General features: G+C 41.3%; 1 protein-coding gene across 2 annotated transcripts in view; it reads right to left on the bottom strand.

Moving 5' to 3' along the window:
* Positions 1-27,270, bottom strand: part of TTC3 (tetratricopeptide repeat domain 3) — a 64,508-nt gene that overhangs the window by 7,451 nt on the left and 29,787 nt on the right. For both annotated transcript variants that reach the window (XM_053386696.1, XM_053386697.1), the window contains exons 20-41: positions 26,952-27,064; positions 25,282-25,408; positions 24,265-24,384; positions 24,014-24,115; positions 23,836-23,928; positions 23,528-23,589; positions 22,899-23,035; positions 22,450-22,779; positions 20,873-21,124; positions 19,844-19,890; positions 18,843-18,896; positions 17,452-17,528; positions 16,069-16,221; positions 14,370-15,237; positions 12,880-12,945; positions 12,219-12,368; positions 10,827-10,966; positions 9,340-9,408; positions 3,944-4,040; positions 2,780-2,880; positions 1,437-1,524; positions 1,014-1,118 (exon numbers count right to left, since the gene is read on the bottom strand). In XM_053386696.1, the coding sequence (XP_053242671.1) occupies positions 1,014-1,118; positions 1,437-1,524; positions 2,780-2,880; positions 3,944-4,040; positions 9,340-9,408; positions 10,827-10,966; positions 12,219-12,368; positions 12,880-12,945; positions 14,370-15,237; positions 16,069-16,221; positions 17,452-17,528; positions 18,843-18,896; positions 19,844-19,890; positions 20,873-21,124; positions 22,450-22,779; positions 22,899-23,035; positions 23,528-23,589; positions 23,836-23,928; positions 24,014-24,115; positions 24,265-24,384; positions 25,282-25,408; positions 26,952-27,064 (3,351 nt within the window). The remainder of the gene's footprint in view (positions 1-1,013; positions 1,119-1,436; positions 1,525-2,779; positions 2,881-3,943; positions 4,041-9,339; positions 9,409-10,826; positions 10,967-12,218; positions 12,369-12,879; positions 12,946-14,369; positions 15,238-16,068; positions 16,222-17,451; positions 17,529-18,842; positions 18,897-19,843; positions 19,891-20,872; positions 21,125-22,449; positions 22,780-22,898; positions 23,036-23,527; positions 23,590-23,835; positions 23,929-24,013; positions 24,116-24,264; positions 24,385-25,281; positions 25,409-26,951; positions 27,065-27,270) is intronic.

Genomic DNA, 27,270 nt, shown 5'->3' with positions numbered 1-27,270 from the left:
TACTTTATTATTATTATTACAGTGGTACCTCGGTTTTCGAATTACAGAATTACAGAAGACCATTCCGACTTCCAAAACGTTCGAAAACCGAGGCACAAAGGGCAGTCTGCAAATTGAATTGAGAAAATTGAGACACTCAGCGGAAGCCGTTTGACTTCAGAGGTGCATTCGAAAATGGAAGCATTCACCTCCCAGGTTTTTGGCGTTCGAAAACCAAAACGTTCGACTTCCGAGACGTTCAAAAACCAAGGTACCACTGTATTATTATTGCCCCAACCATTCTGGGCAGCTTCCAACAGATATAAAAACATAATAAAACATCAAACATTAAAAACTTCCCTATAAAGTCTTCACAATCAAATTGCCCATTAAAAATTAAGACAAAAAGATACAGTTTCAGCTTCATCTGCTTTACCCAGGTGGGCACTGCAACATCACTGGGTTTTTGGAAAAGTAAGATTCTAAAGGTGCGACCTGCTCTTCTCACATTATCCCATAGATGCCAAAATTTTAAGCAGAACACTGCCTTGAGATTTTCTGTGAGAGTGCCTTTCACTCCCTTCAGAATGAATCACCACCATAACCCTTTTCCTACTTAAACATCCCCGGGCTCTTCAATGAAGGTGCTGCTGAACTGTGGCAGGTGGGCTGAAGATCTGAAAGCAAGAAGATGGGAAGGGGGATCTCGAGCCTCTTCACCACCCTCTGCTCTTCCAAATAGTGTTGGGGTCTCAAGAAACCGGCTTTTTGAGGCTGCACCTCACCCCAGGAAATGCAACTTTGGGAAGCCACTGGGATGTGGCACTGTGTCTCCTCCACCCCTTGCCACATGAATTGTTTTGGTACACATCAATGCACTGGAAAGCTCGCATGAGCAAGATGGAGGTGCTACAACATATTTTTCAATATGTGAGCTAGATATAATGTTACTTCATGTTTTAGATGCATCCAATCTATAATGAGAATTTCACGGTGCACTGGCTTTCGACACAAAACAGTTAACAAAGACTTACGGATGAGAGGACACTTGGAGGTTGAAGTTCTGCAATTTCCACTTTGGAGATACTATCTAGAAAGGTACCATTTTTCACCATGTAAATTCTCTCGTCAAACTGCCTCTGCAAAAAGAACAGAGGGGAGACATTAGAAGTGAGCAGTAATGTTTCCCTAGCTAGGCAACTCTTCTTACGGCTCAGCTAAACTTCAGATAGGCTTTAGATAGGATTCTACAGAAACACTACTTTGACCTCTTCTATATTCTTATGTAAATAGGACACATCTTTAAAAAGGAAAAGAAGTTATAAAGTCCTTCCTAGGGAGAAATTGATACATATTAGTCCACATACAGAAATCTGCAAAAGAAGTTAATTCACTTCTGTCGAAAAGAGAAAGCTATTAAAACCTGTATCTTACAATAATTAACGTAATAGACATACCTCTGCTTTCATAATTTCGTCTTTGGTATTAGAAATAAAGGACTCCCAAGAATTAATTTGTAACTTCAACTGGGGTACTGAAGAGTGGCTGGGAGGGCGGGGAGAGAGAGACACACACAAAATTTTAGTTAGTTCTATGCCATGGTGATAGTTTGAGATTAAGAAGGACTTCCAAGAAAAATAATGCTACCCCAAAATGATATTCCAGTATTTTAATCCATAGAAAAGATTTGATTTTTACTGTCTAGCCAGGACAGCAGTAGTTGATATTCCAGATATATATTCCAGCACCTGGAGTGAACACTGTAACCCAGACTCATCTGAAGTACTAGAGTTTGTAACATTTTAAAGTATGTTTCCTCCAGTTTTTCTCCAGTCTTTTAACCAGAGGCTTCAAAGAATGGCTTTCTCTAGACAATAGCAAAACACAGAGGGGGTCTCCAAATATAAGTACTGAAAGACAAAGTCACAGGGTCCCAAGTGGGAATGAAATTATTATTATTTAAACATTAACTGTACATAAAATTGTATAGTGTACAATACACAACGTGAATTCTTCAAGTTGTAACTACTGTATATATATTCTTTTAAAAAGAATCCAATTTGATTCTGAAGAAGCACAAAGCAATATATAATCCTGGAGATCATGTCAATTATTTTATCTTTACTGTTTGGAGAACTTCATTATTTTTATTCAGTGGCTGGTGCTTGGAGAATTTATGTTTTCTAATTTGTTTTTTTCCAAAAATACATAAGCTTACATGTATAGCCTGTATTTAAAGAATCCTTATTTTTATATCATTTCCTTGTAACTTGGGTTACTGCAACTTTGTTTTTCTTCTCCAGACAATCCCATTATCATATGTAGAATTGAGTGAACTAATATAAAATGTACCAATATAGTGGATCAAAGTCAAATATGGTCCCAACGTACAACCCAAAAAGTTCAATACATGTTACTTTTTTACGTAATACAGTGGTAACTTGGGTTACAGACACTTCAGGTTATGCGATTTCGGGTTGCGCACTGCGACGAACCCAGAAGTACCGCAATGGGTTACTTCTAGGTTTTGGTGCTCTTGCATGCACAAAACCGCTAAATTGTGCTTTGCGCATGGACAGAAGCGCTGAATTGCGACCCGCGCATGCGCAGACGTAGCACTGCGGGTTGCGAACTCTGCGGGTTGCGAACGTGCCTCCCACGGATCACGTTCGCAACCCGAGGTTCCATTGTACACGTTTTAGTGAGAGAAAAGATGAAGTACTGATGGTACTTCTGAGAGAACTTCAAGCAATCTTATTTAAATGCTTCGTTTGTGGCATACTCATATTCAAAGCCATACCTTGTCATAAACTTCAGATACTTAAGATAAGTTTCCGCATCTGTTGCTATTTTGCCTAATTTATATAATTCGGTGTCCTTCCAGTTTTCAAGCACAGAAACCTAAAAAATAAAATTAACTGAGTTTAGATTTTAAAAATCTAACGGGACGTTACTTCTGTATGGTATTAACCAATTCTAAACATTTCCATTCATTCACCTGCCTGAAATGCTGTCATGTTTAATGGGGTAGCTTCACTGTCCCAGCTACTGGCTGTGTCCTTCCTACTAGGTTATTGTTTTGTTCCTCAACATTAAAAACAATCTTATGCTCTGAGTTTAAAATTCATTTATTTGACCGCAAAGGCACCCTATTCATTTGGCAGCCTAATACGACTAGCAATGATACGAATGAATCCAGATAATATTGAGGTTATGCAATTCATTGTGGCAAGTCAATAAAACAGCAAAAGGAGGAAATTAAAAATCATAAAAGGACATGAAATTTTATCGTTATCCTTAAAAAAACAACCAGTCACTTCTAGGTATGTGGCAGAAACACTACAGTGGGGAATACAAAACACTATTGTCCACGTGCAAAATTCTGAGCACAACTGGTTATACAGCAAAACTGGAGTCTTTCAGAACAGTCACAGTATTACCGTACTTTTACATCTATAAGACGCCTCCATGTATAAGACCCCCCTATTTTGGGGGGCTGAATTTTAAGAAAATGAGGAGAGATGGCCCAAAGTTGTTGAGCCTCCCCCCCCCCCATGCAGCTGCGGCCAAGAAACACTCCCTAGATCGTTTCCTGTGCACAGAGGCATCGGGGGAAATTGTGCTCCCACAGCCAGCCAGTTGGCGGGAGGGCAACTTCCCCCAATGCCGCTGCACGCAGGAAACGATCCAGGGAGTGTTTCCCTTGCGCAGCAGCATCGGGATAAGCTGCACTCCCGCCAACCACCAATGCCACTATCCGTGTATTGGACGTCCCCAGGTTTTTTACATGATATTTTAGTAAAAAAAAACCTCGTCCAATACACGGGGAAATACGGTAGTTCTTTAAGTGGGAAATTTCTAGGCAACGATGAAGCGTTACAGCAATCTTCTAATGGTAATCAAAAGTGGGCAGGAATTTGGGGGAAGTACAAGAAAGCAAGGTTGCAACCCAGCACGTTTTTACCTCAGCTGCGATAGCTCGTGCAACACACTCCTGGTGGTTCTCCCGTCTTTTCTTTATAAGCTCCTCCCTTTTTACTTTTTCATTTTCAAATTTATTACTAGGGAGTAAATTCAGAAGGTTACTTATTTATTTTTAAACAGAGATTTCAATTAAACACAATGGGCTATATTCAACTAACTTTTAACTCCAAGTAGACTCACTGAACGGAAGTTAGTCATATGGCAGGTCCACTGAAATTGATGGACTTAAGTCTATCGATTTCAGTGGGTTGACTGATGGGTTAGTCGGACATCACCCATAAACCAGAAAACAAGGGCAATAAAAATTACAGCCATTATCAATCTGAAAACTACATAGCAGCACCTACAAAACTCCAAAGCTCAATATACACTTTAACCAAATGATTGGGTAAATAACAGAGTTTTAAGCTGGCACCAAAACAAAAAGAGAGTCAACACCTGCCATGCCTCAGAGAGGAGGGTGTTCCACAACCAGAGTGACACTATGGTGAAGGTTGTTAATACAGGCTTAAATTTCAGTTCAACCAAGCAAGCACATTTTCTTTAAAAATATTACTGCTACTATTTCAATGGTTTTTCTAAGTCCTAAAACTTCATTTTTCAATCCTCTAAGGCAGCCTTTCTCAACCTGTGGGTCCTCAGATGCTGTTGAACTGCAACTCCCATCACCCCTGTTACGAAAAAGGAGCAATGCAGAAGCAAGCACCAGGTGGCTGGAATGGTAAACAGGATGTGGATGCTATTGGATTGTACCGTGGGAACAAGAGACAGTGTACTGAGCACCGGATATTAGCTCAGAGTGACACATGACCCTGTACTGGAAGTACATGGGTGGAGTTTATTCTCTCTCTGCAGTGGGGAAGCAGAGTGTACAGACATGTTTCTCTGTACTGCTGAAAGACAGAAATAAAGACATGTAGATATATTTCTGTCTGTCTCATTCCCCCTCCCTGGGGGAGGAGTGGTGTGTTCTCCTTCACGTTGAGGAGGATCGCCGAAGAGACCTCCCTTGATCTTGCCGGCAGTCGCTGGCAGGGGAGGTAAACAAGGATTCAAGCCGGGCACCTGGAGGGTGGCCAAATTCCTAAGAGCTAAGCTGGAGGCTCTGACTTTTGGCTTGAATTCCGACAACTGGTAGCAGACCGATGGTTATCTGATCTATGGGAATCTGCGTGAGAGGTGAGAGGTCGATGAATCGTTGCCATCCTCTGCACCTAAGGAGATAAAGAAAAGCGTCTGCCTGCAGCCAGAAAGCTGAAACAGACAGCTGGACACCGAGAGGAGTGTATTCCAAGGCAACGGAGCCAGAAAAGGTATGCTGCATTTTGGGAGAGAGAGAATGAACGCAGAAAGATTAATTTCTGGTTCACAATAGCTGCATTTGAAAAACAAGCTCTGAGGGCAAGCTTGCATACCAGGAATTCCTGTGGTGAGATAAGGAGTTCCGTCCTGAGCAGGTTGCTAGGCAACGTCTGCCAGTTACTGAGTGGCCTAAAAAGAGCCTGGGAAATCGAAAGTGTATCTGCGCAGCTGTGCAAGGGTTTTGAAAAAACAGCCCAAAAGTTTTGCCTGCCAGTGAAGCAGTAAACAGAGACTTTTGGAGTTTTTACTGGCTTGAAAGCGAAAGCTGGCTTGAGATTGACTGTAAAGCTGACCCTTGGATTCAGCATGGATTCCAAGAAGGCGGGAGGTTTGCCCTATCCCCCTCCCCTCACTAATGACAATTATTCATCTTGGTCTATAAAGATGAAGGCCCTGCTGCAGAATCAGAGGGTCTTTGACGTGATTGAGAACCCCATCCCAGCAGCACCAACCCGAGGTTGGGAGTCACAGAATCTGAAAGCCAGAACGGCTATAATTCTGCGTGTGTCAGATGACCAATTGGTGCATATTCAGGGTTTGGAATATGCACGGGAAAATTTGGGAGATGCTACGAAGAACACATCAGAGGGATGCTGGTTCTTCAGCGTTGCTGTATTTTGAGAAGCTGACCAATCTGAGGCTTGCACCTGATGGAGATGTTCAAGCGCACCTGACGGAGATGAAATATCTGCGCCAGCAGATGGTGGAACGCAATTTCCGTCTGCAGGAGGAAGTGTTTTGCTTCATGATGATCAACAGCTTAAATCGGACTTACAAAACGGTTGCCAGTCAGCTTGGTTCCCTCCCGGCACAAGATTTGACCGCGGAGAGGGTGTGTGCCGTAGTTCTGAATGAACAGGACAGACTTGCTGCACTGGAAGTAAAGGACAGGGGGAGGGAGGAACGGAGTTCTAATTCCCCCGCAGATGAAGCTACTGGAGAAAAAGCTCTAGCTTTGAACGCTGTCCGATGTTACAATTGCGGACAGGCTGGGCATCTTCAGTGGAACTGCAAGAAGCCACGTCAGCCTAAAGGAGCGAAGGGCCGCTCAGCAAAGCCTGAGGCGTCAGGCAAAGGTCACACCAAGACTTCGGTGAAACCTGGAAAAGCTTTGATGGCGAAAGGAACCACGCCAGACGTTGGGAACTCGTTTGTTATTGACACGGGCGCGACAGTTCATATGTCTCCACACAAAGAACTCTTTTCATCGTTTAAGAAGCAAAGCTTCGCTGTGAAACAGGCCAACGGTCAGGAGCTAGAAGCGGCCGGCGTGGGGACTGTCTATCTTAAGAGTCTGGACTTGACAATAAACAATGTTTACTTGGTTCCTGAATTGAAGTTCAATCTGCTGAGTGTTTCGCAGATTGCAAAGAAAGGACTGAAACTGTCCTACGATGCTGAGAGCTGCAAGATCTACAAAGATGGAGAGTTATTTCTTTCAGCCAGGGAGAAGGATGGACTTTATTTGTTGACTTTTGCACAAAGTGATTACATGGAATGTAATTCATCTGTGTCTAACCTAGTTTCTCTTGCAGGTGTGAGCAAGAAGGTGACCGGAGTCAACAGAGCATTTCAGCGGGTGTATGCTGATGTGATTGGTCCTCTAGAACCATCTAGAGGCAATGCAAGATATTATCTTGTGTGTGTGGATCATTTCTCTAACTATGTCTGGGTTTATGTGTTGAGAAAGCCAAAGGAAGCCTTGGAGAGGTTTCAGGAGTTTTGTGACAAAGTTAAGAGTATGCATGATGCTAACATTGATTGTCTATTCACAGATGAGAAGCAGATTTTTCTTTTACAGGATTTCCAAAGGTTCCTGCAGAAGAAGGGAATAAGACACAAGGTTTCTGTTTCAGCGGAAGCGTGGAACAGGGGTGTCTGTGTACGGGTGAACAGAGAATTGCAAAAGGGAATGGAAGCGCAATTGCTAAGTTCACATCTGCCACATGAGTACTGGGCCGAGTCTCTAATGTCGTTCTGTTATACGAAAGTGAGAAAGGTTTCAAAAGAGTTGGGAAGTTCTCCTTTTGAGAAACTGTTCCACAGAAAACCTTCTGTTGCCCATTTCAAGGTTTTTGGGTCTCATGTGAGAACAAAAGCTCCAGGTGGAGTAAAGAATGCCAGAGGCATTTTTGTGGGGTATGAAAAGGGTCTCTACAGAGTAATTTTGTCTGAATCTGGTCAGGTGATTCTCACAAAATTTCTAGAGAGTGCTCCTGAACAGGAGAGAGTGATAGTACACACATTTCCCACTGATGACGATTCAGATGATGATGATTTCACTGATTTCAGCTGTACAGAAAGTGATGACACTGATAGCTCGGAGAGCTCAGTTGTCACAGTCATTGAGAGGAAGTCTCACACAATAGATAGGCCTTTACAACTGAAGGATGAACAACTGTTTACCATTGGAACTAGTTCTCCAAAGAGTCCTGAGACTGGACCAGTGAGCAGAGAGGATCAGCACCTCATACGTAGGTCTGAGAGAGTTACAAAGGGTCAACCACCCAAGAGGTACTCAAAAGAGTTTGCTAACTTAGCTGTTGCATGTGTTGCTGTTGTAAACAACCGAGGACAGGTTGGAGCTGTGTCTAAGTCAGAGACAAAGACACAACAGAGAGTTGCTAGCCAAGGTAATGCAGATGCACTCATTCCTTGGAAACAAGACAACCAGAGAGGTACACTGGGGAAACCAGTGGCGGAAAGTTCCAAGGGTGGAACTGAAACAACAGGGGAGTGTTATGTGTATAACAACTGTTTGTTTTCTTCTCTGGATCATGCAATGCTTGCTGCAACACGCATTGATTCTTTTGGGGGAGGATGTTACGAAAAAGGAGCAATGCAGAAGCAAGCACCAGGTGGCTGGAATGGTAAACAGGATGTGGATGCTATTGGATTGTACCGTGGGAACAAGAGACAGTGTACTGAGCACCGGATATTAGCTCAGAGTGACACATGACCCTGTACTGGAAGTACATGGGTGGAGTTTATTCTCTCTCTGCAGTGGGGAAGCAGAGTGTACAGACATGTTTCTCTGTACTGCTGAAAGACAGAAATAAAGACATGTAGATATATTTCTGTCTGTCTCATTCCCCCTCCCTGGGGGAGGAGTGGTGTGTTCTCCTTCACGTTGAGGAGGATCGCCGAAGAGACCTCCCTTGATCTTGCCGGCAGTCGCTGGCAGGGGAGGTAAACAAGGATTCAAGCCGGGCACCTGGAGGGTGGCCAAATTCCTAAGAGCTAAGCTGGAGGCTCTGACTTTTGGCTTGAATTCCGACAGCTAGCAAGGCCAGAGCTCAGGGATGATGGGAGTTGTAGTCCAACATCTGGGGACCCACAGGTTGAGAACCACTGCTCTAAGGTAATGCTAACATCAAAATGTCACAAGTGGGGGCTTAGGGATAGCAAAGTGCCTATTACCCAATAAACTTGTGGTTGAGTTGGACATCCAATTCTTCAGTCTATGCCCTTAACCACTCTGTCGTACCACCTTCATCCTCTCTCAAAATAAGTACATATAAGCATATTCGTAGCTATCTAAGAATCTATGCTGTATATTAGAACAGCAGAGCTTTCACCATTTACCTGGACAGTTTATTCTCCTTTATTAATCCCCTTAATATTTGGGTTAACTAAATCGAAATATCATTTGCAAAGAGAAGAAACCATGAACTACCAGACATTAACCTCTTGTTCCCACATATCTTTCTGGACTGAATTAATACTGAAAAATATTTCAGCATATAGTTCATTAATACTAATGTGGCAATACATAAAGGAATTTTAATTGTGACTAATCAAACATAATAGCTTAATATGATTCTTATGCTTTATTATTTCCTTGTGCAATATTCAACAGGAACACACCTTGGCCCACAGTCGTCCCACTCAGCATGCCTTGAATGAATTCTGAGCATTCGGACAGAGCGACATACCCCTAACCCTACCACAGCAGTTTGAGAGAACTTATAGTGTCCAATTAAAAACTGCTTAGCAAAGCAAATTTAAGCTTACCTGATCTCAATGAATTCATCCAAATGTAGTTTGTACTGCTTATCCTTCTCCTCAATGTTTCTCATGTACCTGTTTCGTTATACAGGCAGATTTTAGGAAAAAGAAGGCTCACGTCAAAATAAGTAAATAAATACACTCATTCAAAACAAAATTAGCTAACTACATTAACCGTACTCAAACCTTCATTTTGTTAGAAGCCCGTTTTCCTTTTCACCCCAAACTACTATTTAAAAGATGGAATATGGTTGCATCCAATGCTGTGCAAACAAACTTTCCCTCACACAGAAATACTTTTCTTTCCTCCACTGTCTCTGCAGCTGGCTGTGCACTCCCAAAAAACTACTCTGAAGTGTAGTAGTACTTCAATCCTTTTGGAGCTGGTTTTGATGGCATGCAGGAGGGAGGAGAGGAACTGAAAGTCGCACTGTGCACGTGGAAGTCTGTTTTGCTCCTGCAATGGCAGAACTGGATACAACCCAATGTTTTCTGCATCAAGAGCTGTAATATGAATCATATAATAGAAGGGAAGACAGAGACCAGGGCAGAGTCTCAAAGAGAAAGCAATTCATGGGTAAGCAGCCTGAATCACTGCTATGCTTTGCCAAGACAAGTCATAATATAAGGAGCAGGCCTTAAAATGTTCTGACTAGAAAATGACTTAAAAGCAAGCACTCTAGAACTACAGTATGAAAACCCTCACTCAGCTTTCCAAATAATGGCACTGAAATTAGCCAAATTAATCAATGTCTAATTAAACTTCAGATACTGATACAAAATACACCAATAGATGAATAGCAGAAAGACCAGACTGATGTAATGTCATGAATCAACAAGCAGCAAGTTTGAGTATTGTGGAGATAGCAGGGTTACACCACATCTTCACAAAGTATCCATATAGTCCCATGATGTTCCAACATCAGTATTCACATGCCTCACTAAACAAGGGTTTGCTGAAGAATACACTAGGTTTCTGTGCTTCCTCATTCTACTCATGCCAGAGAGAAGGCACTAGGAAGCATTTGCTTCTGCTTTTAGTTACCCACAGCTTCCAGTCTCATCTGAACCTGGATAAACTGTGGTTAACCTTCGTTTAAATCAAGGCAGCTCCAGAAACAAGTTTGAGACTGGTCTGTTTTAAAATTGCCACAGCCAATGTTGGCCACAATTTGTCAGTCAAGCCATAGTTAGTCAAAGGCAGAAGGAAAAGCTTCCAAACTCCTTTGCTTGGCCATGCAAGAATAGAGTTAGGAGTGTGCAAACCGGAAGCTCATTGCAGCTCACTCCTGCTTGCGTATGTTATGGTAAACTGTGGTTTAACACAACATGCAAATGTGGTCAGTTAAGTGCAAGCATTGTAATAAGCAGAATTAAGTGTGAGTAGTATTACCGATACAAGTTTAGATGTGCAAAAATGTAATGACTTGCATAACCTCTTCCCTTCATGATCCTCTCCCGCAAACCAGCTTTCACTTTCAGGATAAACTTACCCTTCATTGGTTTCTGTCAGCTTCCTTATTTTATTCTTTCCAACTTTTAATCCTTCTTGATTTTCCTTCTTCTCCTGTTGCCATCTTTTCATTTCTGTTTCTGCATCCTGGTGCAACCAATCCAGCTCTTTTCTAGTGAGCTATAAAATATGGGAGGTGGGAGTCAAAGACAGAAACTTAGCTCCCAAGTCCAACAATATATTTCTTTTGTCGTCTGGTTGTACCATTGCTCCGTCTCTCTGATTAGTGCATTTTTATTATTGTTTCTGTTATGTGAAACTTGTTTAAATGTTAAAAAAAACACAAACATATTTTATAGTGAATATATCCAAAGGGAGAGAAGGATGTGGTTGGGAAGTCTAGCCATTATCCTGAACACAAAGGACTGAAGACCCCTCTCTTAAGTGTAGTAAGCATTTTGTGTACCTGCACCTTTGACTTTTCCTTCCAAAGCAAGTTATTCATTCTGTGTAGCAGAAAGCATTTAGTCACTCCATTTCACATACAGGGGGAGATTCTACTTGCGGGGGGCGGGGGGGAGCAAATGCCACTAAGCATATGAACACAGTATACTGAGCAAGCCACGGGACTGTACAAACCACAGCCATAACAGGGACAAATATCCCCTTGTTTTTAGTGAAAGGCACTTCCATGTGATACTTTTGATCCAAAGATAGGTAAGTGGAAGGAAAATAGCCACCAGCACTGTTCTGCAAATGTTTTTATGCAGCTACCATAAGCTGTTTCCGTTGAAATCTTATACTTGTGGATGTGGTCCAGTATACCTGAAGGAGCATCTCCACCTCCATCGTTCTGCCCGGACACTGAGGTCCAGCTCTGAGGACCTTCTGGCGGTTCCCTCACTGTGAGAAGTGAGGTTACAGGGAACCAGGCAGAGGGCCTTCTCGGTAGTGGCACCCGCCCTGTGGAATGCCCTCCCACCAGATGTCAAAGGAAAAAACAACTACCAGACTTTTAGAAGACATCTGAAGGCAGCCCTGTTTAGGGAAGCTTTTAATATCTGAAGGACTGTTTCTATTGTATTTTAAGATTTTGTTGGAACCCACCTAGAGTGGCTGGGGAAACCCAGCCAGATGGGCGGGGTATAAATAATAAATTATTATAATATTATTATTAAGTGGGTCATCATCTGCATTTGTTCAGTGCAGTCGTATATGTCTATTCAGAAGTACATTCCCTTAAACGCAATGGGATTTACTCCCAGGTACACAAGTATAAGATTTGCAGCTTTGCTGCTAGCTGTCCCCAAAATCCTTTAGGGCAGACCTTACATTCACAGAAGGATGTCTTTGGAGCCAACTCACTATGTTTAGGAGTTTAAGTTTCTGATGGCCATTTTGCTTTGATACTATATTCATGAAGATTTATTACCTTGTTTTCTTGAACAAGTTGTAAAATCTCAGCTTCTAATACATTGATTTCTTCAGAGCTTCGATATTTAAGCTGCTCATATTTTTCACCTGCTTCTTTAAGCTGCTCTTGTAGAACCTGGTGTTCTTTTTCCATACGTAACATATCTCCCTGAAAAAAGAAGTATGCAGATCAAATTTTAAATGCTACAACAGTGAAGTTATAGTCCATATATATAAGGCACAGTATAATCACTGTTCTTGTCACCAAAAAATGTTATTGCCTACAAAGTTCTTCAATTTTTCAAAATGTGTGATATGAGAAAAATCATGCCAAGGGAATATGAAATTCCCAACAGAGCTAGCACAGTTTCTTGAGTTATTTCTACAAAGAAGTGCAGGTACATAACAGCCGCTAAACCAACAGAGATAAAAGTATTTCATGTAATCTTAGCCACGTTGCAGAAGTTAATACTTAGCCAAATTGGAAAATCAACTAAAAGAAACAATAAACTAAGTAAGTAAAAAGAGAGAGAAAGAGATGGTACTATCTGTGAGCAAGGCTCATGGGTATTTCAGCTTAGAGGTTTACATAACAGCATTTTTCATTTGTTAAAAGATACTCTGAAGTATGCTTTTGCTTCCTCACTGGGCCATCTGTGGACATCCACTCATGCACTTACTTGTTGGGTTTCATATGGATGAAAAGGCAAAGTATTGATTCCCTCGTCTGCTTGTTCTTGATCTACCTAAAATGCAAAGAGCCAGAAACTGTTTCAATAGAGGTTAGTTATATCCCAGACAATGTGTTTCCCATAGATCGTTCCTTTGCCCGGTAAATATGTACGTAGTTGTGTTTCCTCAACACCACCACCCAGAAAGCTCAATAAATTGAGTTATTTGATTTTATAACTTCTGAGTGATGCCTAACTGCAAGCCCACCACCCCAAACTGAAGTGGCAAAGGTAATAAAGAAAAGCAGACTGAGCACGTGAACAAGAGTGTCATAGTCCCTAAATACAAGCAGCTAATTGTTGGCGAGAACAATAATATTTTCCTGACAGTTCTTCAAAGGAAACTTGTGAACTTGTCTTCAACCATCCATTTGACAGGAGGGAGGGGAAGGATATTTGTCATGACAAGTCAGTGGAAATGAGCACCTCTCACACACTGGGTCTGTAGGAGTCCACCATAAAGGTAACATACAGTGCCAAGACTAAGGATTATAATGCCGTGTGGGAGAAACACAAAGCACCAAAAGCCTATCCTCCGGTCAGGTCTCCTTTTATAGCCTGAGAGTGGCCTAGAAAAGACTTTCTCCTCTCTGATCAGTCCTTGGTCAGCAGGCATCAGGAAAGGAGGGAGAACTAACAAGCCTTAAAGAACATTAGAACTGGAAGCCAGGTGCCATTCCAGGCACAGAAGGTATCTCCACTGGAAACTGGGAACTTGACTTATAGAAACATTGCAGAAATTTGCTCCCTAAATTACAACTGTGTTCTTTAAGCAATATGAGGCTAATAGGGCCAAATGCAAAATGAAAACAAGCAAGTTTGATTTCAGGTCCACTTTTTTCTAATCTTAACACACTGTTTAACTCCAGTGAAAACCACTTTCCACACATTTTTCATACACAGAATACAGCTGCAGAAAGGGGGAGGGCGGACACATGAGTAATGCCATGGATATCATGTGCTGTTTTGTCCATTATTATGCAGGAAGCTGGCAACAGCTTTTCACATAGCAAAATAGTCGTGTGTTCTTCACAGATGATAGTATATAGATGCACAAGAGAAACTTGCAATAATGGCCTTGCGTCTACCTAATGAACTTAGTTTTGGGTACCATGTTTGAAAGCTACATCCATGTTGACTCTCAAGTCTAACACAGATATTTTTTAAAATATTAGTAATAGTAATATTGCTTTCCCATGTCTTTTTAAAAGAAGAAACTTCTTTATACACTGAGATGCAAACTAGCAAACTAGATGTAGCTAGCATATTAGAGACAACATGTCTATAATTAAATTCTTTATCAAGCGAACAGGCACTGAAAGAAGCAAACTGATATCCCACACCAATGAAACTCACTCCACAGTTTAGACATACAACACAGAAAAACAAAAACACTGTCAGCTCCACAACAAATACTGTGCACAGCTTATTATTCTCACCTGAATAGCAATCATCCTAGAACGGGGTTTGTTTCTTGCTACAGACTTATTATTGGTTTCCATTTTAGTAACAGAGTCACATCCGGCTTCATTACTATTATTCTCAATGTTATCAGGATTATTTTCACAAGAGCAAATGTCAGACAATGCTGACAGTTGCACCTCATCATTCGCCACAAGAATATCTTCGCCATCCTCGCTTGATGTCACTTCTGGATCAATATGAAGGAAAGCATCTGGATATATATAATTAGATTGCTCCAAAATATCTAGCATTTCAGGAATCGTTGGCAACGTTCTCTCATTCTGATATTCTGACTGAATCTCATTCAGAAATATTGGGTGGCTTTGGGGTAAAGCTGAAGGCAAAGAGGCATCTGGCATAGGCAGTGATGCTGCTATCATGTCAGTTACCGGAGTGGAAAGGGAGTATGTGGGAACGAATGGACTAAAAGCGGAATGGCTGGTAGTCATATATTCCAGAGTATCATGGGCTGGAGTATTAGTAGATACTGACACATAAGGATTGTTAATATATGAGGTGGGCTGGAACTCCTTAGCAGCTGGGTTTAAACGTGGTTTGCTGTTTTCTTGACTATGAAGGCTTGCCGAAGAAGTTTCTTCATTTTTAGTCCTTTCTGCAGCTCCAGTGACATCCGCATTTTCCTTCAGCATCACCGAATGTTTCATCAAGCCAATAAGGTCGCCAATCATAACAAAACGTAGAGATTCCAGAAGGAAAGACTTCAGACCCCCAGCATCCTCCACTATTTTACGAGTCTCTGCAGGAAAGTGTTCATACTCTCCAACTAACAGTGGATTATCAATTTCCATGGGGCCATGTTCTTCCAAGATTTGAGAAAAATAGCTGTGAAAGCAATCAAAGTCATATCTAAGTTCAAGAGGAAGCTGTGCGATCACAACTCGTTTAACGTTTTAGCTACCAATTTATACATGATGACAAAAGAGGTTTGAAAACACCTACCGATGTCATGTCAACATTTTATTTTATGTAAGCTGATAGAATAATGTTGTCACCCTAAGCACCAAACTGTGTCTTATGATGCCCAAGACCATCATGTCAACTTGCCTTCTCCTCGCTGGGGACCAACAGGCATTTTTTAACACCTTTGCCAACTTGAGAAACAGGTGTCAATGCTTTGGGTGGCAATGATTAAAACTGCATGAGTTTCAAATGCAAATATGTCAAGGAAAAAGGAACTAGAGATGCACACAAAAGAGAGGAACGCCTCGGAGAAGAAACACATGGGAAAGGAAGTGCCCCATCGTATTTTGAATGCCTGTCCTCTAAAAAGTTTGCTTCCCGCTTTTCTTGCTTTCTTTGGCAGCTAGAAGGTAGATGTCAGGAAACAAGAGAATTCTGTTAGTGCTGAGTAATCAGTACCCAAGTATAACCATTAGTAATCATAGGAAGATTTCAATGTCCAAAACACATGCTCTTGTTCCTATGCCCTTACTGCTAGCACCTATGTGCTGAATCCTCAAACTGCTTTTGAAACCCAGGGGAATTAAAGATTCAATTTGGGAGCTTGGGTGAGAGCAGACTCAAGAGAAAACTCTAAATCCCAAGCCTCATCTGGGAATGGGGATGATGCCTATATCCAAGGGACCCCAGCTCTACCTTCGTTATTTTTTTGTTTGTTGGAAAATAAAGAAGGAAAAGGAAATGGAAACATACTCATATAAGCTTTCACACGTTGGGTCTGGGTAATTGTCCAAAATTCTCTGGTAACTGCTACCGGAGGAAAAAGTATTATACAAAGCTTCAAATATCGCCACCTGCTCATTAAGACCATCTGGGATTCTGAAAGGGTCACGTGGATTCATAAAACTGTTGGGAAGACAAAGAACAGACTTTAAGAAGAGCAAGCTCCTTATGAATGGAAAGCTCCCAACTCACAGGGAACAATAAAAAGCTCAACAGCCGTTTTATTTGTTTTAGGCATAGGCCGTAACAATAACAAAGAGCCATGCTTCCAAGCGTAAGATGAATATTAAGACAGAATAAAAATAAACTAAGACAATAAAAAAACAACCTCAGCTGTACAATTTACAGTAAATAATAGGAGCACTGACATAGTCTTGATATTTTGCAGCTGTAAGGGCAACAGTACGTACTTTCCGGGTTACCACATTAATATCTGCAAATAAATGCTCTATTTGCTATCTGTCTGAGCATTAAATTCAATTTATCCCACCAGGAATTACAACAGGAACATCCCTCTTATGTCATCAGAAATGGAACATCGAGATATATTAATGTGGGATATTCTCTGTAATGGCTTCTCAAAAATACAATGGCAGAGATTAACAGGAATATTATAACAATGCTTCTCTGGAACTGCCAGCAGCATTTGAATCTGGAGTAAAGGATTTCCTCGGGGGGGGGAGAGAGAGGTTCAATAAATAGAATTCATCATGTTTAAATATTATCATGGCATATCTTAAACTTGGTTTAAGAAGGCACATTGCACTTCCAAGTTGTCATAGATTCTGTTCTATCTGCAGGGGCATAAGACTTAATTAATTAGTCCATAGAAAAACCCATATTGCACCTCTCTTATTCTCAGTCACTCATTTAATCAATAGATGAAGAAAGAATACAAGGGTTTCATTTCTCAAAAGTAACATTTTTCAGGTATCACTGTCTCCCAAGACACTGGAAAAACATTAAGTTGTAACAATGAGGAATTAAGATGTTCACATCCAATACCCCCAAACTAACAGGGTAACATTCAAGCTGTCTGGTTAGCAATTTTATTGTCTGATTAGTAAATTTTATTTTTCAGTTTTCTTTATTTAAATACACTGTAACAACTGCAGTTCAAAGACAATTTCTATAAAATGTCACTGCGTGCTTCAGGTGCCGTAAAAAAAAAAATAGACACACATGCATAACACTCTCATTGGAATCAAAGGAATTTAACAGTGTGCTAGTGTTCTCAAAGGTAAGTCCTATTGAGTTCAACCAGACATACTTCCAGGTAGGTTAGTTTAGGATTGCTGCCTAAAGGTGTTTTGGCAAGAGCATGCTCCATGCATTTTTTGTGCCAGAACTTACAAGGTGTTTTCTTCTGAAAATATATTGTCTTCCTCTCGAGTTACTGTACCAACTCCACCAGACAGGACTAAAATAGACTAAATCAACAAGGAAAGAATTGAAACTTGTTACATAATGACATGTAAAATTTTAAAACGAAGTAATCCATCTTCAGAATTCAACAGACTCGTTTATATAATCCTTCTTCCCTAGTTCACATTTATTCAATGCCCACCCCACCAAAAAATGAGGTTTGGCAGTGTGAGTGTAAGAAAAGTAGATCACTCCACAATATTCAACTGTGCCCTCCACTCACAGAAGGTTCTTTGTTACAGTGAAGCTTCCCTTCAAGGAAGGAGGGAGGCCATTTTCACTGCTTCCCTCTTAAACCCCCTCCTCCCACCCACTCCACTTCTGTTCTATGGATAGGAAGACCACTTGGAACAACATGGGAGGTGGCACTGGCATTGGAGGTGCAGGAGAAAGGGGGAATTAGAGAAAACCAGCTCCTCCTCCTCCTCCTTTCTATCCCCAGGAGCCACCTCTGGAGCAGAGAGCCTTTTAGCAGCAGTGGGACGCAGCTGGATACACACCCAATTTTATTATTCAAAACTAGAAATACAAAGCAGGAAGAACACTATTCAATCCACAGTGACTCTTTAAACCTGCAGCATACATTTTTCTCCAAATCTACTGTTCTGCTTGTATGCAAAATTATGTTGATAATAGACAGGAACATAAGAAGCCGCCTTATATCACAACAGACTATTAGGATGAACAAGATCACTACTATTCACATTGACCAGCAGCAGGTCTCCAAGATTTTTGAGAGGCAACATGACCAGTCCCACCTCCTCCTACTGAGCTATGGCCTTTTCCCTAACTGATTAAAAACTAAGGAGCTGGCGCATGCTGCTCAGAAGTCCCGGTCTCACTCTACCCCACTTCTGGCCATGCCAGGTGCAACATGCCACAATACCTGCCTTGTTGTTTCATCTGAACCTGGGCCCAAGGTTTGTTTCCTTCACATCAAACCACAAGGGGTGAACCAAGATCTGTTCTTGGCTTGCTGGTCATGGCCTGGTTGGAGAGAGGCAAATCACATGCCCAGCTTCAGATGATGTGACGAAGCCAAGGCATGTGGTTTGCTGCTTCTGGCATGGCCAGGGACATGGGAGGGGCAAAGTAGGGACATCTAAGCAGCATGCACTACTAGCACACTGCTCGCTCGCATTTCAGTTAGCTAAACATCAGATATGGTCTAACTTGGCATGTGAACCAGGCCTAAGGAAGTCAAGAAAGAGTGAAGGAGAGAAGAAATTGAAGAGAGAACAGTACATAGGCATTTACTAGCTTTGCTTCTTTTGCTGCATTCTACCAGCATGGACTCCTTTAAAGAAATAAAGATATACCTTTGGTTCCTTTGCCTTCTTTCGGTTTCTGTTTTTAACTTTGATAGTATTATTCTAGACAGAAAAAGAGATGCTTTAGTAGTGACCAGCACCGGGGAAAAATATTACCATAACACTGCTTATTTTATTTGCACATTCTATTTCCATTCTTCACCTTCGCTAGCAAGGAAACAAAATCCCTACGTCTGTTTCCTCATTTCTTTTCTACTTTTCCCCTTCAGAGCAACATGACGCCATGTATAACTATTTCAGTAAGAGCTCATCAAGATGACAAACACCAAAACGAAATGATCGCCGTGTGGTGGTTCCTCCCCCTTTGAAATGCTCCTCCTTCAGACATGAGATTGGTGCTATCGCTTTACTTATTTTGGTGCTAAGTGGAAATACATATTGGTTTGCCCAGGTTTTTGCTGGAGTCTGTTGAGCCTACGACGACGCTGCATGCTCTGCTGTGTATGTATGAAGGGTCCCTTAACAGATGCAAGAAGAAGGGTCTGCAGGACAAGCCATGTCAGCAGAGATAGGAATACACGGTGTCTCTAACAAGCTAATAAGCAACATGATAAACACCAGAAATTTGGTGAATACTCAAGATTCCAATATCCCGTGACTGGGCTGAAAGGGGTTTGGAATAGGTTTAAGTCTTTCCTTGCCATGTTATCATCCCCACTGCACCTCAGAACACCCCTTTCGGGGGACTTTCACTAGCGCGAAGTCCCACCGGCTGAGCTGCGGTGAGGGGCACTCTGGCAAATCTCTGGCTCAGCTACGGTGAGACTTGTGCTCTGGCCCAGCTGGCAAAGCAAAAAATCTCCTGAATGAAAAGTTCTCTCATCCCGGCGGACCGTGGGTTTGGACTGCGCTGTAACTCTGCAACAAATGTATGTTATAAAAGCAGCAGTGCAATATAAGGGGAACACTCTACCTAAATATATTAGAAAGGGTTCTGATTGCAATGTATTTGCTTCCATTTCAAGAAAGGAATAAACTTAAAAACTTACTGAGGCAGTTGCATTCTCTTCCTTCCTTATTACAGTATACCGATTATCTATTTTTAAAATAAATTTTATTTAAAAAACAAAACAAAAATCTAAGACAAAAGCACAAAGCTCTAAACAGTTTTGAACAATTGCGCCATAACTACAGTAAATAGCCCTGTCCTCTCACGGTTGTGCATATGCTTTAAATCATTATACTATATAGAGATATCTAACCATGTTGGCCAAATAATTACAGTACTTTGATAAGAGGCCTGAGTTCTTACAAAAGAGTATATTTTTAGCTACTTAAAGCCAATGGTTCTGAATCAAAAGAAACTTGCCTATGTCCTGCTGAAATCAGTACAGTCATACCTTGGTTTTCAAATGCCTTGTGACTCGAACATAAAGGTAAAGGGACCCCTGACCATTCGGTCCAGTTGTGACCGACTCTGGGATTGCAGCGCTCATCTCGCTTTACTGGCTGAGGGAGCCGGCGTACAGCTTCCGGGTCATGTGGCCAGCATGACTAAGCCGCTTCTGGCGAACCAGAGCAGCGCACGGAAACTCCATTTACCTTCCCGCCGGAGCGAAACGCCGCAAACCCCAAAGTGAGTGTTTCAGTTTGCAAACTTTTTTAGGAAGCTGAATGTCCGACACGGCTTCCACAGCTTCCGATTGGCTGGTTTCTGAACTTTTTCGGAAGTCAAAAGGACTTCCGGAACCGATTCCGTTTGAGAACCAAGGTACGACTGTACATGTTTATGACTAAAGTGATACTGAATACATAAACCACCATACACAGCAACCAACTCAGAACCCGCCCCATAAAGAAAGCAGCATCTCCCCACAACTGCACTTAGAAGGATAATGGAACATGGGGTTTCGCATTTCCTTCCCCATGTGGGCTGAACCACCTGCACAGAACCTACAATTCACCTGGTCTGAATCCTTTCATTGCTGCCCACCACTGTTCCCCTCACAAAATCTGTAGAAGTCATTGATAAAGTTAAAGGGATAATAAACTCCCTTTCGTCATCCTAGTATACTTACCCATGTTATCAAAATAGTCATCTAAGTATTGAAGGAGAGATGGAAAATTCTCTCTGTTCTCTTCTAAGAGCCATAAAAAACACCGAAGTTCTATCAACGATAGCTCATCTATCATATCTGGAGACGTGCAGGTGAACTCCCTGCCTAGTTTAATGCCATATTTCTCATTCCACAGCACTGCTATGAAGTCAAGATCAAGCTGTAAGATGCATGTTCCATACTTGGCAAAAAACTGTTTTGTAGCTTTTAAACCTGCAAAAATAAATATAAATTATAACACCCAAAAGTGGATTCACATCACAGAATATATTTTGCCCTCTAGGGCAGACATACACAAGGCTTTGACCTGCTTACATTTCAAAGAAGCATTTTTTGGGGTAGATCTCCAAGAATTAGACCAACTAGATGGGGGATAATATAGTGAAAAACTCATTATCTGGAACTTGTTAAAATTACCAGCGCCCACCCCAAAGCTGGGGCAGGGACTAGGAGCCATTGCTCTTTGCAATATGTGGGGAGGGAAGCTGTGAATACTATTGCTGGGTTGTATCCAACAATACCCTTCTGTTCACAGAAAGGTTTCTGATCAAGTGAAGGCATTTGCCAATGGAAAGGAGGAAGCCATTTCACCAATTCCCCTCCTCTCTGAAAATCTGCTCTGGAGGGTTGTGGGACCATCTGGAAGAGCACGGAATGTAGTGTGTGTGCAGGGAAACTCAGAGAAAATCACCTCCCTCTCCTCCCACCAAGTCATTCATAAAGGCCTCTGCCAGATGAAAAGTCCATCTGGATTGAGCCCACTGAGAGCTGGCTATGGATACAAGTATCCTATCACAAAGTAACCACAAACAAAACTGATCCACACACCTGTCATAAAGTTGTCTGCTAAAAGCAGGCATAGGCAAACTTGGCCCTCCAGATGTTTTGGGACTACAACTCCCATCAACCCTGACCGCTGGTCCTGTTAGCTAGGGATGATAGGAGTTGTAGTCCCAAAACATCTGGAGGGCCGAGTTTGCCTATGCCTGGCTAAGAGTGAAGAACAAATGAGCATCTTGCTTTGACTGTCTTCTCAGCAAACAATTCTAAGCAGGACATGTGCAGTCTAATATATTGAGACTATTTTGAGAATATTAAAGGAGCATAATAAAACTTGGAAATTAGTACAAAAATTAAAAATAAGGAACAAGAAGTGCATTAGAAATGTAATTATTGCTACCCAAATCTTGCTTGTAAAAAACTGAAAACAGCAATGATCAAAACTTTGGAATGTTGTAGGAAATTACAGTGCTGGCCAGCAAGGGCATAAATTTTCCAATTACTTATATCCTTGCTTTTGATACTTCAAGCATAACCTTATGATTTAACTATAAATATAAGCAAAGAGGGATTTGTTGATCAGAATTATTTACAAATCCAGTTCCTAACTTTTATTTTCCAGATCAGCTGCAATTGCAGCCAGCTCTCATATCTAATGTGAACAAGCCTAATAGATAAATGCTCAAGAGTTAAAACCCTGTAATGGAGCTAAGCCTCAGTTTTATGTTACAGTTTAACCACAAATAACTTACTCTTACCATTACTATCAAGATGTTTCATTAAGTCGTGTAGTCTAGGATCCACTTCTTCAAGCTCACTTAAAACATGAACAAAAATTCTTGTCGCCACTCTATTATTTTTGTCAATTACGGAGCTTACAATCTGATCCATTACTTCAACTGAGGTTACACAGTTTGTTGAAAACCGTGTGTGGTCCGCTTCGCTAATTACCCACCACGAAAACAGTTCATTAAGAAGTTTGAAGCCATCATGTACACCTCTCCGTATTTTCTCAAAATTCTGCATAATAAGCTGCAGGACTCTATCCCCAGCAAAATAATTCTTGTGAACAAGGCCACCACTGCTCCCTAAGATTAAAAAGCAAAAACAAAACAGTGAATGCCCAGATACATAACAGAAACGCAGGACCCCACGGGGGGGGGGGGGGATCAAGGTATTCTCAATACAGGTATTTACTGTCCCATACCTTTATCACTGTCATCATTTGATATAGAGTCTGCTGTGTGAAGTACTTCTGCAAAGTTCCCTAGTGACAGTAATGTGTCTTCTTTCATTAATTTCCTCTTCAATTTTCTCTCCTGTTTTTTCTGTAGGGTCCTAGAACTGACACAGCCAATTCAAAGTTTTATTTTTAAAAGCAATTGGACATTTTTCAGATGAAATGTAAATATTCAAGACTACTACTCTTTCAGGAAAAATAAGTCTCCTGGCCTGTTAAGATATGACAGAAGCTCCTGAGAGAGTCAGCCAGCCAGCCTTTCAATGTGCTGCCTGACTATATCAATCATAGCAGACACATGATGACGTAATCCGGCGGCAATCCTTATGTGAAGGTCATCACAACACTAAATGCGAACAGGCCTTCAAGTATCCAAATGTATCCAGTAAGGTCTTTCCAGCAAACAAAAGTCTCCCTTAACCAGAAAACGAGATAGAGACCATTTTGGCCAATTTCCCTTACCCTATGCTGAATATTTCCTGCCTTGGACAACAGGTGGCGATACAAACCCCCATGTTCTTCAATGAGACTACCATCTTGTGTCAGCCACTCTGAAAACGAACTGCTAGTATTATATGACTAGCTAGGAAACTTACCTTGTGCATTCCTGTTTAACAATGGGCCTTGGAGGATTCTTGCTTTTTATTTTATCTTCATACTAAGAGGAGAAAAGAAAAATGGGAGCTTCAAAGATTTATTTTCCATAACAGTGCTTTATTATAATTGTGGAAAATAAAATACTGTTTTGACATTAGGTCAAAGCAAAGAAACGAAAATGAAATTTATATAGCATGACAACAAATTTGGAAATGTTGAATGCAGGTAATAATAAAGATTTCTTTTCATCTAATTCCATTTCTAGTATTTATATTATAAAAAATACCAACCAGAAATCAATTCTTACCTCACATTTGATTAAACCAGAGGAGCTGAAGACAGCAATATTAGAAATGAGACCGCTACAATCTGGAGTGAAACATAGCTCTCGAAGGAAGTCCTGTGGGTGTGAGCAGAAAAAGGACTTGTGGGTAGGATTTCGCTACAGAGGCTACAGAAGTAAAGCATTAAACATTTGATGTTACCTTTTCAGTTTTATCTGTATATCTTGCTGCTTTCAACTTCTTCCAACAGCTTACATGAAACTCCACTTTACATTGTTCACAGCAGGTAACACGTATAAAACCCTAAAGTTTGGAGATCACGGATAAGTGAGCACTGTGAGTTCAACATTTATATTAGGAATATTCAAAACATATTTCGCATAAGCTTCTTAAGAGAAAGTGCACCTAAATTAAAAGTATCTGACGATCCTTTTCAACAGCCTTCACATTACCTTGAAATCTGGGTCGCTAAAATAGATTTTTATTTTCTGCGCTTGGCACTGCTGGTAGCGACAAACTGCATGTGGAGCTGGAGGAAATCTGCATTCTTCAATGTGATCTTGCAATATAACCTATGAAGCAGCAAAGCAAGTTAAATATTGTAGCATCTTCCCTGGAAATTCTGTACTACCAAGTGTGCATGTTTATAAATGCAGTCTTATTGAGCAGAATACTGAATATTCATCATTTCCTCAACTTTCAATTTCTTCCACTTTCTATTGTTTGCCACCCCACAGAATATTAGGCTGCCTGTTAGGTAGGAAGGAATTCAACCCATCTGTATGAGGCCAGGCTTTCAAAGTTGACTACAGTGATACGAGATGAAGTCACGCAGTACTGCTCATAGATTCACAGAATCATAGAGTTGGAAGGGATCCCATGAGGCTTCGACTCCAACCCCCTGCAATGCAGGAATCACAGCTAAAACATCTCTGGCAGATGGCCACCCAAGCTCTATTGACAAACCTCTAACGAAGGTTTCCAAAGTAGTCCATTCCGCTGCCAAACTACAAACAAAGCAAATGGGTTTATTGCTCTTTAATTTTGTTCTGTGAGGAAGGGGCAATCTCAGTGATGAAGGTACAAATAAATGAATGGTAATTGACCTAAATACAACTTCTGATACCAGTACAATTCAGCTGATTAACCGAGGTATTCTACAAAGATCCCATATTCAGTGCAGCTGGCAAGTCACTCAAAAGACTTCCTTGCCATTCAGGGACCCTTAGCAGGTATTTAGATCCCCAATTGCTAAGGGCAATCCTTATACTGGAAAGGATGGACAGAGTCACACATTCAAGTACGCTCACCTCCACTGAAGATGAATGCAAGATTCTCTGCTTTACCAATTTGTTCCTTGATGTAGTCCTCAGAATATAGACAGAACTTATCCTGGACAGCCACCACACAAATGATATACAATCTGGGTTTTGTTTTGTTTAGCTTTACAGGGTAACAATCTTACTTACTTGAAATTTTTCTGTTCTTGTCTCTTCAATAACTATGGAAGTTGTAGGCCACGTCAATACACCAGGCATAATCTTATGACTAACCATGGTCTTTGATTTCAAAAACTGGTCCAGAGCTTCTGAAAACCTATCGTGTACGCCAAAAGACTCAATGTCACATGCTATATCCAAGCGTCCCTAGTGTCAGCGTGTTTCGTGTTTAGGAATCCAATAAACGATGAGTGTCACTCCTCTCCCCAGGACCCCAAACACAATATTAAAATGGGAAGTAATTGTGGCTGGTTTAATTTTTAGTTCTGGCTATTTATTTATTTTATATACCGCCCTATACCCAGAGGTCTCAGGGCGGTTCACAGAAAAGATCACCATATATAAAATCAGAATAAGAACAATAACCCAATTAACACTCCCCTCAAAAAAACAGCCCCATTTTAAAAGGGTATAGGATGTCAATCAGGTCAACTTGATTGGTTAAAAAGGAACATTTTTGCCTGGCGCCTAATGAAGACACCAGGCGAACTTCCCTGGGGAGAGCATTCCACAGATGGGGAGCCACTGCAGAGAAGGCCCGTTCTCGTGTTGCCACCCTCTGGACCTCTCAAGGAGGAGGAACACAAAGAAGGGCCTCAGAAGATGATCTCAGGGTCCAGGTAGCTTTATATGCCTTTCTAACAGGAGGTAAATGTCAACTCTGGATTCCATTGTCCTTTTGAAAATGAAGAGGCAGCTCAAGTCAAGCATGCTCACTCTCCCCTCACCTTGACACAGCAGGGAGGGCTGCCGCGATTGTTTACTCATCTTGCTTGCTTCCTGATCACTTTTGGCAACAGCTCCTTTCCCTAGAACAGGGGTGGCCAACTCCCAAGAGACTGCGATCTACTCTCAGTGTTAAAATCTGGCAGTGATCTACCCCCTTTTGGGGGCTTCAGGTCAAAGTTGTTGAGCTTTTTTTTTTTCAGGGAAAAGGAAGGCCCATTTTTTAGGGGTTCAGGAAAGCCACGATCTACCCATTGGACGTGCCTGCCCTAGACCAAAAGGGCAGACTTCCCTCTTCTCCCAGGCAGCTTCTCACAAGTTATTAGAGGGAGTAAAATCCCATTTGCTAGGGGGAAAACAGACACTGAGGGGAAGCGGAAAGCAATGGCTTAGAATCCCTCCTTGTCAGAAAAGCAAGCCATGGGGGAGTCTTCTCCACCCCATGCTACTTTAACTGCATGCTGTAAGTCAAACTCCTCAACCAGGGGTCAATACAGAGGGAGGTTTGATTATGAGCGACCCCTACAGCTTAAACAGCACCAAGCCATTAAGCAAAACTGTTGACTATTACATTTCTTTCCAATCTGATCAAAGGCCACAGGCATATTTTTAACTCTCTCACTAAACATATATTTCATCTCAAATAAGCCTGCCTTCCTGGAGAGTGGTATTAGCTGACAACTGAATAGGTAAATAAAATTTCTAAATTCCTCCCTAAGAGTTCACACATATGATACAAAAGTTTTGTCCTCTTTGGTCTTCCGCTCTGACTATTCTTCCCTAGTGCGATCAGAGTTAATGCGAAATGGACAAATTCAAGAAGTGCAAGAACTGTCCTCAGACAAGGTATTTAAGTGATCAGGTTTTTTAAGAACAAATGAGGTCAATTTCTAAAATCAACATATTATACTCACCTATTTTGTCTCAAATATACTTTTCCAATTCCATAATGTGCTAAGCAATCAAATCTCACTTTCTCATACTTCTCAATTATGTTACTGAAATGGTCTTTGGCTTTGGTTAGTTCCTTTGAAAACAAATGAAATGGTTTGATAATAATTTCAAACACAATCAAAACATCAAAAGGCAAAAGAAATATAAAGCAAAAATAGTTACAGCACACGATGGAGATTTCAAGACTTCTTGGGATAGCATGTTAAATGCTTACCATAAAGGTAAAGTCATTTTAAAATAACTGAGGTTGAGAATTTTGAGAATGACACCTGATGCCTT

Source organism: Podarcis raffonei, chromosome 4, assembly GCF_027172205.1.
Source record: "Podarcis raffonei isolate rPodRaf1 chromosome 4, rPodRaf1.pri, whole genome shotgun sequence".
NCBI lineage: Eukaryota > Metazoa > Chordata > Lepidosauria > Squamata > Lacertidae > Podarcis > Podarcis raffonei.
This window is presented reverse-complemented; position numbering and strand designations above follow the sequence as displayed.